This window comes from Prosopis cineraria, unplaced genomic scaffold (genome assembly GCF_029017545.1).
Source record: "Prosopis cineraria cultivar Desert tree isolate PC_DT_omini unplaced genomic scaffold, ASM2901754v1 PC15, whole genome shotgun sequence".
Classification (NCBI taxonomy): Eukaryota; Viridiplantae; Streptophyta; class Magnoliopsida; order Fabales; family Fabaceae; genus Prosopis; species Prosopis cineraria.
The window spans coordinates 2,564,846-2,583,663 of record NW_026555346.1 but is presented as its reverse complement, the minus strand read 5'-3'; the positions used below and the strand labels follow the sequence as shown (position 1 = coordinate 2,583,663).

Here is an 18,818-nt window from a genome sequence, read left to right as displayed (position 1 = left end):
TTACACAAGTGCTATTCCTTTTAATTGTGTGAAAAATTCAGAGTTTATAAAGACGTGTGAGATTATAGGAAAATATGGCCTTGGGTTTAAACCTCCTTCTTATCATGAGATTAGAGAGAAGTACTTAAATTTAGAAGTAAAAAACACCTGATGCTATGTTGGATCAGTTTAAAAGTGAGTGGATAATAACAGGTTGTTCTATCATGTTGGATAGGTGGACTGATAAAAAAAGGTGTTCAATTTGTAATTTTTTAGTGAACAGTCCTAAAAGGACTATATTTTTATATTTACTGGACACTTCTAATGTTTCTTAGACAGCTGATAGAGTTTTTGACATGCTTGATGTAGTTATAAAAAAAGTGGGAGAAAAAATGTGGTACAAATAATAATAGATAATGTTGCAAATTACAAAGCAGCTGGATAAAAATTGATGGATAAGAAAAAACACTTGTATTAGACACCATATGCAGCTCACTGCATTGACTTGATGTTGGAAGACCTTGACGAAAAACTTACATTGCATCAGGAAACTATAAGCAAGAGTAGAAAAATTACAACATATATTTATAATAGAATAATGCTCATTAGTCTTTTAAGAAAATTTACCAATGGTCGAGGCTTAATTAGACCAGCTGCAACTCAATTTGCTACTGCATATTTGACAATATCATGTCTTAGTGAAAATAAAGCTGCATTGATAAATTTGTTTGGTTCGAAAGAATGGAATGATAGTAAATTTTCATCCATTAAAGAAGGAAAAGAAGTGGCTAGAAGTGCTTTGGATAACAGTTTATGAAAGAACATTGTAGTATGTCTCAAGGCTGCTGTTCCTCTTATTAAAGTTCTTTGTTTGGTGGACTCAGATGAGAAGCCAGCTACGAGATTTATATACGAAGCACTGGAAAATGCAAGACAAAAGATCAAAGAGAATTTTAACAATGTCAAAAAGAGGTAAGTAGTAAATTTAATTCTTATTCTTAAATTTATAAATATAAAGTTATATCATAACTTTTCTTTTTATGATTTTTTTTCTGTAGTTATGAGCAAATTTTGAACATAATTAATGAGAGGTGGGAAACTCAATTGCATAGGCCTTTACATGCAACTGCATATTATCTCAATCCTTATTTTTATTATAACCTTGATTTTAAAGCTGATTATTGGGTTAATGAAGGGTTGTATAGTTGCTTCTCGAGAATGGTTGAAGATCAAAAGAAAGAAATAAGATTGAATATCAATTAAATGACTTCTAATACGCAAGAGGCATGTTTAGACGTGATAGTACACAGGCTTTAAGGACAAAAATGCCTCCAACAGAATGGTAGGATTCTTATGAGGATGGTTGCCTTGAACTTAAAAGAATTGCAATTCGCATTCTTAGCTTATGCTATAGCTCTTCAGGATGTGAACGTAATTAGAGTGCTTTTGAGATGGTAGGTTATAAATTTTAAAATATTATTCACATTGTTATATTAAATATTGGAATATTAAAGAAGTTTTTTTTTTAGATTCACACCAAAAATAGAAATTGGCTACATCAAAAAAAGATGAATGATTTAGCATTTGTGATGTGCGATCTAAAATTAAGAAGCAAGGAGAATAGAAGATCTTATGTCTATGACTTTGATGATATTCACTCAGATGATGAATGGATAATAGAAGGGAGGACAAATGAAGATATTTACAGCATAGAGAAGGAGGGTGAGGTTTTGTAATCTATTGAAAATACTGAGAATATTAATAATTCTACTCACAAGCTAGTGATAAAGCTTAGTGATCATTTTGAAGTTGACTTAAATATTGATTTAAATATTGACAGTCATAATCATAACAATAGTGATATAGATGGAGATGATGATGTTGATGAAGTATTTGAAGATGATGGAGATGATAACTATAAAAGATTTGAATATCTTTGTTGAATACAGATTAATATGCTTTGTTCTTGTTTAGGTTGAATGACTTTTTTTTTATGTACATTTAGGTTGAATGACTTTATTTAATAATTTTTTGCTAATTTTATATTGAGAATTATGAATTGTGATATTATATTTTGCATATGCTATTAAGAGGTAGATTCTTACGAGTTTACGATACAATTTTACGTTACGAGTTCATGTCATCCTTACGAGTTTACCTGAACTTATGAGTTTGCTAACTTTGGCAACTTTTATTTAAATTAGGTTTATAAGTGATTGAAGATGATTTCTGACCGATAATACTAAGAGCAGTAGTGGAGGCATGTCTTAACCTAAAATGCCATAAGTTAGATGAAGGTACAGATTTAAAATGTAAAGTAACAAGAGAAACTAAAGAAGGTGAGAACCTACTTACATGATCTCAAAGAATATAGAGACCATTATGAACCTCAGCCATACTGATTGTTTTCCAAGAGTCTAAGGCTTAGATGAAACAATGAGTGATATTAAGGATTAAGAAATAGTGAAGGTGAAATTTGAGTTTAGAAATATAAACTAAATGATAGTCAGTCTGAGAAAGAAATAAAACATTGATAAGATTAAAATCAAAGGAAAAGTAAATGGTTCCAGAATGATAAGTCTAAACATAAGAATCATTAGATAACCGAACAGAAATAAAAGAAATAGAAACTAACTTAAAGAAATGATCAATATAAGAACATATATGATTGGTCGCGCTAATATCAGTAATCCAGCCAGACAAAAGGCATTTAGTAGAAAGTACGTGAAACATACATGGTTAAAGACGCATTGAGAGAATGAATGGAAGGAGATGCAGTCACAAGATTAACCTATGTCGAAGGAGTTGATGAAGTGGCAGGTGTAAGGCTTGCATAAGAGCAAGAAGTCTATTGTATTGATTCCGAGTGAACGACAAAGAGACATGAGAAGATGAAGATCGAGTAGTTCCATTAATAGGTACAAAAACATCCAGAGTAGTTGTAATGGTGGAAGGAAGAATAATGGGTTCAAGTGCCATGAGACCCCAGAAGCACTAAATAAAGCAAAGAGGAAAAATAATGAAAAAGAAAATTTATTGGCTTTGCTACCATAATACGATTCGTGAAAATAATAATTTATCTTATTAATTTTAATATGAGATATATTTATATGAAGAAAAAGGATCTATGAAGATCTATCAAACAATAAAATAGTAATAGAAAATAAAATAGTTATAATCATTCTAATCATATAGAATAATATATAATTAAAAATCTAATAATGCCCTGTTTTAATGAATTGTGCAAACTGCTAAGACACCTTCAACTCGACCCATGGAATTTAATCATCGAAAAAACCTCAAAACCATCAATCCTGCATCATATTTTGAACGCACGATTGCAAATATTTTTTTAAATCAAATTAACCACATTAAAATTTTAATAATTGTTTCTAGAAAAATGTATGGCAAATGTATATTTAAATAATTATAGACAGAAAAACATCCCAATTACAAAAAGTTAGAATTATATTTAAATATTTTTTTATAACTAAAACTCTTAAATTTATAATTATTTTATTTGATATTCGTAACTTATTTTTTTAACTGTCAATATTCCTTCTTTTCATGCAGAAGTTTTTGCACTGTACTGAGAACTTTGGAGTAAAATTAGTTGGAGATCTGTAATCTGCGTTTTAGCCAATTGACTTGTTCAGCAATCCAAGTCATTGATTTGATTTGAACTGGTTAAAAAAAAAAAGGAAGAAAATCTCATTGAAAAAAGACGAAGTTGTTGAGGCTATTTTGTATTAGACCACTGCAGATTGAAGAGCCTGGATCAGTGACCATACTTGGAAATTGGAATTACTCAGCTGGGTCTAATTAATAAAAAGCCTAGTTTTTTAATTATATCTTTTTAACTGAATTACACCTCCACAACCCTAGATTCTAGCCCTGCCATAAGCATAAGCTGATATAAAAACACAAGCAATGTCAAAATCTTGCATTCGGAACTCAAAGCTGGCTGGAAACACATGTCAAAATCTTAGAGCTGTTTGTTTTTTATTTTCAAAAACTGTTTTTTGTTTTTGAAAACAAAAAAATTTAAAACTCGTTTGATTAAGTGTTTTTTATTTACTTGTTTGTAAAACTGTTTTCATTTTTTTATTTTTTAAAAACAAAAAAAAATAAAAACAATTTTAAAATATTTTTGTTTTATTTTTTATTTTTAAAATAAACTACATTTGATTATTAAAAATTATAATTATGATGATCAATTGTTATTACAAATTATCATCATTAACTATATATAATTATCACTATTAATATATTTTTTATTTTAAAACTGTTTCAAAATTAATATAATCAAATGAATTTTCATTTCATTTTATTTTGAAAACAATTCTAAAAATTATATTATAAAATATTTTTTAAAAATAAAAAATAAGAACAGAAATCAAACGTGCTCTTATACGGAGCAAGTTGGAAACACGAGTAATGTTAAAAGTGAATACCAATAATTCTAAGAATTGCTACATCAGGCCACTAACTACCCACAATGTGCGGAAGATCGCTTTTGTTGAATTATCGCTTTTTCACGACAAAGCAACGTTGTGTTTGGTGGGTGGGAATGACAATGAAAGGAAATCAAGCGCCTGCACGTTCCGCACGTTCCGCGCGGTGCGAGTAAGGCGGCTGACTGTATATCGTGCGAGATGTCCCCAGCTTGCTTTGCTTGGCTGATGAGAGAAAATGGAAAGAAGATGAATATAGAGGGATGTGATCTTCTCTTGGCTCAACAAGAGAAAATAGGAAGGAGGAGAAAATTAATAATTTCATATACACAATAACAACCTTATTAGCTGTAGAAAAATATTTATAGTAATAAAACTTAATATTTTAACATATTATTTATATTAATATATTACTAAATGAATATTTTATCCAAGTTTAAATTTTAATTCTAAAATTATTTAAAACACAACAACATAAAAATTTAAACGACAACCAAATATAAGCAACTTATGAAAAAATAAACACGAAAAATGAAAATTAATTTCTGTCTAATTACATTAATATTAGCCTTTGGAATTAACAAAAGGCAGGAAATAAAAATATTCGTGGGTAAAGGCCCTTTTGTCAGCAATTATTGACAATAAAGGATCTTCGTTTGGAACATGTCCGTCCCAAAGTCCTCAAAAGCAAAATGTCGAGTTTTCTAAACAATTTTTTCTTTTCTTTTTAATTTTCTCTAATCAATTGTCCGCTTTTTTTTTTTTTTTTGGTCCCATATGCTTTTTGCCAAGTAGAGTATAGTGTAAACCGCGATCCAGTCAATGCATAGCTCCTCTCTCTCTCTCAGTCAGGTGAATGTAATCTATTCTGTCTCTGCTGCCAACTGCCTACCCTCACTACGTAGGTCGGCAAATGCCACGTGGCCTCAATTATGATCTCTTGTCCGCGCCAGAAAAGCACCGCCGCGATCAATCGTGACGGCGGGAATTTCCCCAGCAGTCAAACTGATCCTCGTGTTACTTGTTTTTATTCTTTCACCCAACGAAGAAAAATCCGGAAACGTGGCAAATGCCACGTGGCCTCAATTATCAATGTAATTTTTTGGCGTGATATGGTTCCTTAATTTGTTTTCAAATAATCTTTGTAATTAAAAAACTTTAAATAAATTAATATTTTATTAAATGTATCAATTTTAATATTATTTTTTATAATTATTTTTTATTTATTTCTTTAAATATTAAATTATGTATATTTTTAAAAATTTATATTTTTATTTAGAAAAGGTAAAATTATTAAATATATTTAATAAGGTTTATTGATATATAATATTTTGTTTGAAGGTAACTTATATTTTGAGATGAAGGAAGTATTTATTAAAATAAAATATATAAAATTAAAAATTATAATATTAAATATGGACTGTTTTTATGCTTATTAGAGGATAAATACTCCCTTCCGGTCTTATTTATAAGACATATTTTATAAGTAATTTTTTATCCAAAATATAAGATACATTGTAATAACTAAATTATTTTTTAAATTTTACCCCTTATTAATTATCGTGAAGGTATTTAATGTAATTGTATTATTATTTAAAAGTTGATGTAAAAATAAAAGTACATTTTATTTTTTTACGATATAAAAATTAAATTTTTTAATATGCGTGAAAATATTAAAATTATTTTATAATAAAAATTGAAGGGATTATTGTGGTATTCATCACCCATAGTAAAATTTGGATAATTTAAATTTAAACTTTTTACTTTTATTTTATATTTATTAAAATAAACTATATGTAAAAAAATAGAAATCTTTGACAAACTTATTTATCATTAATCTAGCAAGTATAAATTTAATTTAAATGACATAATTTAATATTATTATTAATAATTTTTACAAGTTGACTATTCAAATATAAATTGGATGATGTAGGTATAATTTGAAATTTTTAATTTAATATTAATTTTTTTAATTTTAACTAATTGATCATTTAAATATACTCTAGATGGTACATCTTTAATATTGTAATATAATTTTTATATTTTTATTTTGACAAATATAATATAAAAATATTTAAAAAATAATTTTAAATAAATGGTAAAGATTATTTGAGCAAGAATCAAGGGTTCAGATTTAGACCCATAAGAGTGATGACGACAGTGCTCATAAGTATTAATGAATATATTGAATGTGATTTTAAAAATCTTCTCACAAAAAGCACATTTGATCAATGGCAAAACTACATCAAATGTAAAAAAGAGGGTGAGTTTTTTTCATTTATTTTTTTTACTGTCTCTTTACTACAAATCTAAATCATTTAAATTAAATTTATATTTTTTAAAATTATTAAATTTAAATTATTAAATTTAATTTAATAATTTAAATTTATATTAATTTTTTCTCTTCTCCCTTCCGTTGGGAAGAAAATTCAAGTCCATAAAAAAAGGACCAAAAATCTTTCCTTTTATAAAGTGCGTTGTTTTACTGTTACCTCGACAATCTTTGATTCCCTTACTTTTTGCTCCCACCAACGCCTGGTGTGAATTTCCTTTTTGAAAATTGATTGTTTTTAATTTATGTTGATCATTGCATCACTGTTCGATGATAAGAGCGCTTTTTTCACTGTTCTTTCTACAGTAAAATTCCTTTGTTGTTCTTGCACAGTGTTTAAATCGCAATTATCTTTCCATTTGTTATTGTAATATTAATTCATTTACTAACAAAAAAATTTGTATCTAAAACAATATTTATATTCACATTTATCATTGACAACTATCTTGATGGTAAAAATTGTTATAATACCCATTAGTTTATTCAACAAAATATTATATACTCATGCAAATTTGATTTAAAACACCAGTCATTAGAATTTCTTGGATGAGGTAACGTAAAAATCCATAATTTAATATCCATATAAAAAATTATTGAAAAATAAAAACAAAACTTCTAAAAGATGAATGTAGTTTCTAAACAAGACAAGAGTATGACTCAGGCCAAAAAGAAAAGAGAGGGAGAGCATGACTCGCAAAGTTTTACTATTTATTAAGGCAGACATTCTCTTAAAGATACAAACTCACATAACATCCAAAGATAAATTAAAAAAAAAAGAATTTCTCTCTAAAACCGTGCATCGCACAGAGAATTTTATAGTTTTTAATAAAAAATAAATTGCACATAATTAAATAATATAAGAAAAAAATTATAAAATGAATTCAAAAAAATGATAAAATAAAATTACATGCTTCTTTCTATCCTATTTATAAATTATTTTTAATATATTTCATCAAAATTTATAAAAACTTTAAAATTCATTAATTTTATATAAAAACTTGATAAGCTTTCAATTTTTTTATTAAATATACATATTTTAATAAAAAAAATTTTTACTAACATTTAATAGGAATAAAAAAATAAACTTTCATTAAAAAGTCATTAATATACCTTATAAATTCAGAAAAAAAACCTTTTCTTTTAAAATTGTAAATAGGATCATGAGAAAAATGTGGGTATTAATCATAAAAATATGATAGGCAGTAGTCTTATTAAAAAAATTGTTGTTCCTCATTCTTATTAAAAATTGAACACTTTTTTTTTACCAGCCTTCCTGTCCGACATGATGGGACAACCTGTTATTAGTACTTTGCATTGTAACGCCGACAATGCCTCATTGCAATGCCACACCAACACCATTTTTTGTCTTATTCCTTTTGAACGTTTTTTGGTCTCCGCTCTCCGCTACTGTTCCCAATCCCATGGATCACGTTCTTTGCATTTTAGGGGTGGATATATCTGAGCTACGTGAGTACAGACGATCAGTGACGCACTCTGACGATTCAATGACACGTACTTGACGGTAATTTTGGGTGTTTCTTTCTTTTGTTTTTTCTTTGAATTAAAGCCTCGGTCACTAATTAATCACTTAAAATCACACGCGAGATCAAAATTGCGATTAATAATAAGGCCGAAACCCTGCTCTAGGATGGAAAATTATTTAAATATTAGTTTTTTTAAAAAATCGGACAATTTAATATTTAATATTTTTTCTGCAATATTTTTATGTTTTAAAATCTTTGAACAATTAACTTATTGGTATTTAAGGCTCAATGGGGTTAGAGTTTAAAATAACAAAATAAAGAGTGCAAAATATGAAACTTGCACCTGCCATGTAATTTTGTCCAAGTAAGGGGTGTAAGATATGAAAAAAATGAGGAAAAATGTAAAAACTTGTACCCAAACGCATAATTTCCTGCCTGTGTTCCCTCATACACACGTAGCTCAGCCACTGCTGAGATCTCTTGTTGATAGCAGAGTGAACATATCACTATACTGCAAGGCATTTGCTAATTTGGGTGTTTCCTGAATGCTTATTTATAGGGGGATTGGCAGCAACCTATTTTGCATGCAAAGCTCTTCAATCATCTAAGCATAAATAGATCTAGATCTCGCGCGCTTTCCTGCTTCCTTTTGTTGCCATGGCTAATATGGTCTCCTTATCATCACAATACTTCTGCAACCCTAAATCTACTCCATTATCAGTTCAATCGAATTCAAATCACTCTTCCATTGACAATGGTGTAACGGATTCTTATTCTGCTTTTGACGATGAGATACCTACTGTTGATTATTCTCTGCTTCTCTCTGATGACCCTCTTCAACAATCCCTGGTCCTGGAACGTCTGGGCCAAGCGTGCTGCAACTTTGGTTTCTTCTATGTCCGAGCCTAAATCAGCTGTGTTATTTTTAAATTTCCCCGTACAATTAAGTCAACTTAATTGACAAGTCATAATTATAAATTTGACTGTTCGTACGCATGCTTGCAGCTGGTTAATCATGGCATTCCGGACAGAGTGCCGGACAATCTTTTCAAAGGAATATCCGAGTTCTTTGATCCAATGAATTCAGACGAGAGGAAATTGTACAGGAAAAAGGATCCAAGGGAGCGAATCAGAGGGGACATAAGCTCATCAAACTCTCATGGAGACAACAGGGAATATCTAAAGGTGATGACGCATCCTCAGTGTCATTTTCCTTCCCATCCGTTTGGATTCAGGTACATATACAGCTGATATTTATTTAATCAAGTTATCTCTCACATCCTCAATCATATCGTATTCTAACTGGACATGTCTATTTGGAAAAATGGGATTAATTATTCTGTTGGCGGATGGAAGTGAGGTTCTGGGTGAATACCACAAGGAGATGAGGAATATAGTGGAGGGATTGGCAAGAGCAATGTCCAAGGCGTTGGGGTTTGAAGAGAATTACATTGAGAAAGCATTTAACTTGGAGTCGGGATTTGACGTATCCGCCTTGAACCTTTATCCGCCAAATCACGCATCTAAGGGTCATGTTGGCATCGGTGATCACACTGATCCTGGCTTCATCATAACCCTCATGCAAGATGTGGATGGAGGTCTCCAAATACTGTCCCACAATGGGAAATGGCTTAATGCATATATTCCATATCATGCCATTCTCATCCAGCTCGGAGACCACCTTGAGGTACATTAACTAGCTGTGCTGATTAATTCCCTTCAAAGGATTTATATTTTTTGATGACTGGTACTAATTAACTCAACTCATTAATCACGCACATGTACAGATCTTGACCAATGGGAAGTACAAGAGTCACGTGCATAGAGTTATTGTTGGCAACAATAAGGTGCAGAGGTTCACGGTGGCGACACTGCATGGGCCATCGTTGGACAAATTTGTAGCACCGGCTCCGGAGTTCGTGGATGAAGATCACCCACGGGCATATGTTGGGATGACCTACAAGCAATCCCTGGAAGCTAAGGGCCACGATGAGATTGACGTGCAATCATCACTTGATAAAATCAGGCTCCTGGACGCTTAATATATGTCCTTGTCTGTTGCTTAATTAATCAATGTTCTATTGCGCACGTAGACAGTGATAAATAAATCAGTTGGTACTGAGCCACTGACCTTCATATGCATGCGTCTAGCTTATGCTTTGCAAAACATATGAAGGAGGAAGTGAACTGTTCTGTGTTGTCCTGAATTTGGACCTATAATATATAATGTTCGTTTTCTGGTTAAACTGATACTGTCAGCTCAAATTTTCTGGTGATTAAATCAACTATAATATTCTCACACGTTTATATATATATATATATAGATGCTAGTGCAATGGTCTCATATAACATGGATGTATTCACATAAGATACATTAGAATCAAATCAAAATTCTGCATGTCCAAGCATTCTTGTCCTTCAAAAACAAAGTAAAATTAAACAAGCCTGACTAAAAAAAATTTGGGGAATCAAATCATGAAACAAAGTTAGTTATTTCCCTTAATCAGAATTCCCATGCGTAGTTTCTGATTAAGCTATTGATTGAAAATAAATGCAAGCAGAGCATAGCATAATGATATTGTGACGTGGCACTTGGGTTTAATTATATTATTTGTTATATGAAACCCCTTGAGGGGACAAATGTATATAGAATATAAGATATTTCTCTCCCTTAAATTATAGAATACTTTTAAATAAAATTATATATATTAATAAAGTTTACTGAATATACTTTATAGCTTTCTTTTTTCAAAACAAAAATACTCAATAAAAGAATATTAAAAAGAGAGAATATAATAAGAAGGATAATATTAAAAAATATCATTAATAAAATTTTATTTTTATTAAATTATCTTATATGTTAAAAATATAAACAACTTTTTCCGGTTGTTTTAACTTTGAATCATTAATAAGTAAATGGCTTCATCTATGGTCCTTATCCACGGAGACAATAAGGGAAGCAGATCCCCTGCTGATCTTCTTTCTACTTTTCTTTTGTTTGTCTCATCTCCTCCACCTTTAAATAATAAAATAAATGGTTTAGATTTAATTATTTTTATCAACAAAGTTAAGTGTTCTAATAAAATAATTATCATATAAAAAATAAATTTAAACTATTAAAATTTGACTTGCATAATTCACAGTTGCATACTATAATTGAAAAATTTTATTTATTTAGTTTATTACAATTATAAATTGAGCATGTGTTAAATTTTAACAATTTAAAATTATTTTTTATTTTATTGAGTACATTTGGTTAAATTGGTTGAGAGAATTGAATCAATTTATCTTGTAATTTTAAATTTGAATCCTGAAATATGTAATCACCTAAAATGAATATGACAAAGGTATTTCTAAAATACACGTGAGACCCATCCAATGAGAGTTCGGATTAGCATAGCATTCCTTATCTAATACAAGGGTGTAAATGAGATGAGGAAAAGGGAAAAAATAAAAAGAGGGGCCACGCAGAGACATGTCATGTTGAGGATTCGGACCTGACAATAACACATCAATTGAGGACGCCTAGAGCGAGTTTGTTTTGGTCACCATCGACATCCTCTTTTTATTCTTATATATAAAAAGTTTTTAATTAAATCTTATGTGTCAATACAAAATTGTTATTCAATTGAAATTACATTAAATTATAATTTTTTAATTTTATCCCTCATAATATCACAATTAATATCATGGTGATGGTTGATAAAGCAAACAATTAATATCTTTTTACTTTTTTAAGAAAAAAGTAAAATTATTTAATTATTTAAAAATATCATGACATCTCTTCTATTTAAAAATAAAATAAGTTTTTAGAAAATATTCAAATGGAGAAAGTACTTGTTTAGTCATCTATGGCAGGAATTTGATTGAATTTGATGACTACCTACAACATTTAATTCTTTGAAATACTAGAAGAGCTTTCTTACATATTATTCTTTTTTTCTAATCATTTTTTCGAGATTTAATACTTGTTCTGAACCAAAAAACATGGTTGGAGGCATGTGAGACTTCTAATACCCTAATTTCCTGTATATGCAGCTAGGCGCTGTCCTAACCCCTCATTCCCTTTTAAAATTAACCTTTTCTATTAAGAATCCTGCTGCCTCATTTTCTCTAGAGTATCTAGACTCCAAAAGACAAGAGCACGGGAATTTTGAGTCGTGTAAGATTTGTAACTGTGATGATAAAAATTTTACATATTTAAATTTATCTTAAATATCAGCCTGGTCTTTCAAGTTTAATTTTTAAACATGTCGTCTCTTATGTTTTAAAAATAAATTTATTGTTCTTAAATTAATTTAATGTGTGAATTATTTTGATGACTTGACATGCATATATATATATGTAAAGTTAAATAAGAATAAATTGATCCTCAAATCAATTTATCTTTTATTAATCTAATCCAATACGTTGGGTTTGTTCTTTTATTTTTTAAAATTCATGAGTTTGTTTTTTCTTCATAAATAATTACACTCATTTTTACTAATCTTCATGTCTAAAAAATAATAAAGATCAAATTGATATTTGAGATAAATTTAAGATGCCAAATTGATAAAAAATAAACTTGTGGGATAAACGTTTCAATATAAATGAGGGTGATTTTTTTTAATACTGATTACTACTTCACCTTTTTTATATGAAAGAATTAAGTATCATTATTACCCTCAAACCATTCATGCTGGGTGTGCATATAACCTAATTTCAATTTTGGGTCATTTTTTCACTAAACGTTTAAAAATTTATCTGTTTAATGCCACTTTTAGTCTCCAAGTATTCGCTTGAGAACACCTAATGTTATGAACTTGATTTTGGGTCATTTTTCCTCTTAAATCTAACCAAACATGTCCCATCATTCGTGTGTCATAGACGAACATTGGTTTAAGTTAATGGATCCCATGCGTATGTATGTGTGGCATCCAGTAAATTTTTTTAAAATTCCTCTCTCATGTCACAATTAGAAATTAAATTAACTTTTTTTCATGTGTACATTTGGTATCTTGACTCTTTTTTGTTTGTTAAGTTGCTCTTGATGTCTTGCCTTCTTCGCATTACATCCCAAAATTTAACTTAAATTTGATCAAGCACTTGCCCTCTCTTGTAACAACTGTAAGCCTCAGTTATCGAGAGTGAGGGTAGACACTTGTCAAGTAGGCATGGGTTATTTTTTATAAAAAATATGAGTCAAGCTATCAAGTATACATAAGGAGACTTTTATTTAAAAATAAAATCGAGTCAAGTTGCCAAGTGTATACATAGATGAATTTTTATAATCTAACTTCTAATGTGATCTAAGAGAGGACTTTTTTTTCTTCCTAAATTTATGAATAGGCATTCACTTGGATGCCACGTATACAAGTGTGAGGCTCACTAATTTAAATTAACATTCGTTTGTGGCGTTAACGACATGATATGCATGGTTAGGCTTTTTAATATTTAAGAAGAAAAATGACTTATAATTGAGTTTAGAATATTAGATGTCTCTAGGTAAATATTTTAAGAATAAAAATAATTTTTAATTGAGTAGTTAACGTGAATCGAACGTGTACTTTTATTGTCACAAAAATTTAGTTAACAAGCGTGTTAATGATAGGGCAATAATGAATGAATTTTTAAACATTCAAGAAGAAAATTACCTAAAATTGAGTTCAAAACACTCCTGCAGATCTGGCTCGAAAAGCTCGAGAGCAAAAATCGCCATTAATCTTGTATAAATTGACTAATATATGAGATTATTCTAGAAAATGACTAATATATATATGCACACGCACGCATTGGGTGGAGAATTCGCAAGAGTACTCCATCTCTTGTGTTAAAACCATCGCAGTGTAGTACATTTTCGATACTGAAAATTGAAATTATACGGGTTTGAAAAAGCATGGCACGTTTTGAATTGTGACAGCGAATAAAGAGAGCATTTCGATTCTAAAGAAGGTGCCGTAAAAAGCAATGGTTTTTAATGAAAAGAATCCAGTCACACTAGTATATTATTCGTGTTTGATGGACAAGATAAATGAAATCAGTTTTTAAGCATAAGATGCTATTTATAACTTAATAAGATAATCAAAGAATCATTTGGTAAGAAATTCTTAAATATATCGGGTATACCATGTCATTTATAATTTATTCAATAAAAACATGATATTTATAAAATATTAAATATAAATTGATTCTAACATTAATGATAATATTAAGAGAAAAGGTCAGAAATTAAATATACATTTTTATTAAGAATAAAATTAATTAAATTTTATTTAGATGACTTAGGGTATTTCAATTAAATAAATTGCAAATAACATGGCACATCCATTTTACGTGAAAATTTACCCCATTTGATTCATGGATCACCGTTTGGGAGGGAGGATCAGAACCATGAATTACTGATCTTCTTCTCCCCTTTTGTGGTGATCTATTGTTGTCATTTTTGGTTTTTGGATGAAGTTTTGGTCATTTGTTATAAAACTTGGCTGACGAGGATTCTGATTCCTGGGCTTTTTGCAGGCCTTTTAATTCCGGTTAGGCTAGGCCCAACAATTTGCCTACCTCAACCAAAACAAAATGAAACGTAGTATACGTTGATCATCAAGGCCTGATCTTAACAGATCAGGCTTTTCAGAATTTTTTTTTGACCAGCAGGGTTTTCACAGCTTACGTTGGAAAATTGCATAACGAAAAATTAGTAACCCAAAAAAGGCACCAAAAAAAAAAAAAGGTAAAAGAGCAAGCGCACTGTCTTCTAAATTGTTCCTATGAGAATTGAGATGCATAAACCTATTTGTGTGTGTGTGTTGCATAAAAAAAAACGCGCGCGCGCGCGCGCGAGAGAGAGAGAGATGGGTAGTAGACGCTTTTATTCTATTCTCTAAGGAAACGGAGTTATTAATTAGTCTGGTTAAGTTTTGGTAATGATGATGGACATTTAATGCACAATATCAAATCTATAACTGGAGGAATAAATAAACATGAAGCTGATTTAATCTTAAAACCAGACAACTTATTCAACTATTACTAACTGACAATTTATTTCAAAAATTGGAAAGTGACCGATCATCGTCGATTTGTTTCAAGTCAAAGAAGAAACGCACCTCATTTCCAAAATTAGAATCCAATTGACGCACTAAAAAGCCGCAGTTTGGAATTAGGAGCATCATATTGAGGGGATAGCATTTATACATGTCAAAAGAAAGGAATGAAGACACTCCTTGTTGAGGTGAATTGGAAAAATTGAATCACAATTTGCAGGCCCTGTTTGATCTGAACGACACCACGGCTGGGGTACTTCCCTTATTCCCGCGAGAGCCTTTTGGGTTTACCAATCAGAAACCAGCAACTGCCCCCGCCCCTCTCTTTCCTGCATTATTAATCCTCAATTGTCATCACTAAACATTGTTAATTAATCACTTCCCTATAACTTTCATGTCCGGAGTTAAGTGTGTTTAAAATCAATTTAAATTAAAAAACTGATTCAAACCGAACAATAATTAAATCTGCTTCAATTTTTATGATATGAGAATTAATTAATTTGGTTCAAATTTGATTTTGAGTATAAAAAATTGAATTAAGTTGAGCCAAATTTGATTAAAAAATACTAGTTATTTATTTATAAAATATAAAATCATTTATCTACAAGAAGCATTTTATTTTAAATTTTTTATAGCAATAGATAAGCATTTTAAAAGGACTTGAATAAAAGTGTAGAATATTAAATAATTATAATAATCATGTTATAATTATCATTTAATTATTTACAACTTAAAAGCCTTAGTATTCAATTTATCTATAAAAAATATTTTGTTTTGAATTTTGTATAATAAATTTTTCATTATTTGTTAAAAAATAGATACATAGATAAACATTTTCAAAGGACTTGAATGGAAATGCATAATATTAAATAATTTTAATCTTAAAATCTTATATCAATTTTTATGATTAATTATCATTATTACATTAAAATTTTATTATATTTTATACTTCTATTTATGAAAAAAAGAGTCAAAAAGAATTAAATTTAATTTTAAGACATGGCATCATTATGAAGATGAAAAAAAAATTAAATAAGCATATTTAAACTTAATCCAGATCTTAATCAAATCGAATCAAATAAAAAATTAAATTAAACTCCATAAAAATTGATCAGGTTTTTAATTATGAGTAAATCAAATAATTTAGCTCGATTTGATTTTTGGTCAGAACTAAATTAAAGTGAGCTTATAAACACCTCTATTTAGGATTAACCGTTAATGTCCCTTGAGAAATCATACAAGTGTTTATCCACCTACTACTAAACAACCTTTTCTTTTGTCTACCAGCTATTTCTCACAAATCACAATTGACATTGGACTCCCACTCATCCCTCAAAACAAATACAACTCATACTTCAATTAATCAATCTAAACCCACCCCAAACCATTTCCTGCCAACACTTCGATCTGCAATCTTTCGTGAATTTCACAATCCATACGCACATTTTCCATCCTATTCATCACTCATTAATTTGGTTTCCAAAGCCCACCCCTGCAATTACTAACTATCTGAACTTCAAAACCTCGTTAACTGCATCATTAAACTAGCCAAAACAGGAACACGATTTTCCGTAGCTAAAATCAGACCATTCGATTGCTTGAGTTAAAAGAAAGCTCTGGGCCAGTGAATGTTTCTTGAAAATAAATTTCCATTATAAGTAAACCAAAGCTTTGGTCCAAAAAAAAAAAAACCCCCCAAAGCTGTCGAGAAAATTTCAATGAGTTTTGAATGTACCTGCTGCTGCTTCTGCTGCAGCTGCCGCTGCTGCTACCAGAGCTTTTAGCGCTTCCGCTATTGATGCTGGTCGCAACGCTCTCACTATTCCCAGACGACCCTGAAGGGCTCTTCTTCCACCACTCCTTGTCAACAACACCTTTCAAAGATTCTTCGGACATTGATGGTCTCAGGGACGCCTTTGAACCATCATTTCCCGATGACTCGCTCTTCTTCGTCTTCTTCTTCTTCTTCCTCGATCCCAGAGATGGGGGGAACATCATCATCTTCAAATATAACCCTCCACTCTGAACATTTCCACTTCTCATCTCCTGCGGCCTCTGATCGACCCTTCTACTACTGCTACTACCGCTACCTTCCCTCTTATATGCATTCTTTTTCAATAAATTCCCCTCTTCTTTCTCGTTTTCTTCATCTTCTTCAACCGTGGGCTTCTCCACCAGATCTTTCAGTGTGAGCTCGTAGGTTGACTCGGGCATATTCCGAACCATTTCCATGAGCTCCCTCTGGCCTCTGGCGATGGCTCGCGTTCTTGACGAAGGGGACAGACTTTGATGGTGATTTTTGTCATGTTGTGGACTTCTGGTCGGGCTTGTCTTCCATAAAGGCGGCGAACAAACACCAGTAGCGTCGTCGTCATCCACCTGTTTTGGAGCCCAGAAACCGGAGGTCCTTCTGTCTTCCCATCTGCTATAGCCATGGATACTACTTCCAATTCTATTCGGTAAATGAACAGAATTTGCGGGTTGATGTGTTGCCGGATCAAGCATGGCTCTTTCTGTTTTGGTCCCGGGAATTTCGGGGCAGATAAAGAATATAAATATAAAGAGTGTTTGCGTGCTTCTAAACCAGAAGAGGAGGGTGATAATATGAATGCCTTCACCGATCGACGTAAGCCTTAAAAGTGATCGATGCTGTTAATTTATTGGTAACTAAGATTTTAATAAGATAAATGGTTGAGATAGAGGGTATTAGGCTCCTAAAAGTCAAGGAATTCTGGACGGGGGCTGTTAGCCCTGCAATTTTTTCCCCCCTCCCGCTCCTTCAACTCATTCTGTACGTTTTCAGTGTTTAAAATATTTTCCACCCTCACCCTCCAAACGTGGCCCATTGGAAAATCTTATTTAAATGTTTACACTTGCTTGCATATGCTGTTTAAAAATATAAGAAGTTTTTCCTTGTTTTTCAGTGTATACCTAATAATTTTTTTTCTAATAATATTCTTAATAAATAAATCACTCTAAACCCTTGGAAGCATTTAAGAGAAGCACCATATTAAACAGAAGCAAGCATGTAGAGATTGTATCAATTTAAATACAATTAATTAACTTATTGAGAGTGTAATCTAATTTTTTTTTTATTTGAATGGATGGGGTACTAATATATTTGATTAAAAATTACTATGCCTATATATAAGAATAAAAAGGTTCAGATGATGGAGAGGGGCGAGAGGAATGATTGCAAGAGAGCATTAAAACCCCACATCAGGTGCTGCACCAAGAAGTGGATCGTAAAGCCATAATTATTATGGTCTTGCCTTCCACTCACTATCATTTCATTCATCATAACTTATAATATTTGATGTCCCACCAAGCAACCAGTACATCCCACGCAATATGCCTAAAGCCTATATGAAGTTGCACCTCACGCAATATGCTAAATCAGAAAAGGAAGTCTAAAGACTTGGAAGATAGTACAAATATGAAGCTCTGGACTTCTGGAATCTGGTTGGTATGTGTAAAAATCAGTCTCTTGCCGCCCACTTGTGCTCCAATCCATAACAAACCTTATCCTTCAAATAAAAATCAAACGGCC

General features: G+C 30.8%; 2 protein-coding genes across 2 annotated transcripts; one reads left to right on the top strand and one right to left on the bottom strand.

The window, feature by feature from the left end:
- The first annotated feature begins 8,864 nt into the window (after positions 1-8,864).
- LOC129294169 (2-oxoglutarate-dependent dioxygenase 19-like) lies at positions 8,865-10,341 on the top strand. Its single transcript, XM_054932348.1, has 4 exons — positions 8,865-9,146; positions 9,255-9,484; positions 9,606-9,936; positions 10,037-10,341. The coding sequence occupies exons 1-4, from the start codon at positions 8,907-8,909 to the stop codon at positions 10,289-10,291; spliced, it is 1,056 nt and encodes a 351-aa protein (XP_054788323.1). The 5' UTR covers positions 8,865-8,906; the 3' UTR covers positions 10,292-10,341.
- A 4,994-nt stretch (positions 10,342-15,335) lies between these two features.
- On the bottom strand, positions 15,336-18,057 carry LOC129294674 (uncharacterized). The gene is made up of 2 exons (XM_054933131.1): positions 17,004-18,057; positions 15,336-15,597 (listed from the first exon to the last, which is right to left on the bottom strand). The coding sequence occupies exons 1-2, from the start codon at positions 17,771-17,773 to the stop codon at positions 15,531-15,533; spliced, it is 837 nt and encodes a 278-aa protein (XP_054789106.1). The 5' UTR covers positions 17,774-18,057; the 3' UTR covers positions 15,336-15,530.
- Between the last annotated feature and the right edge of the window lie 761 nt (positions 18,058-18,818).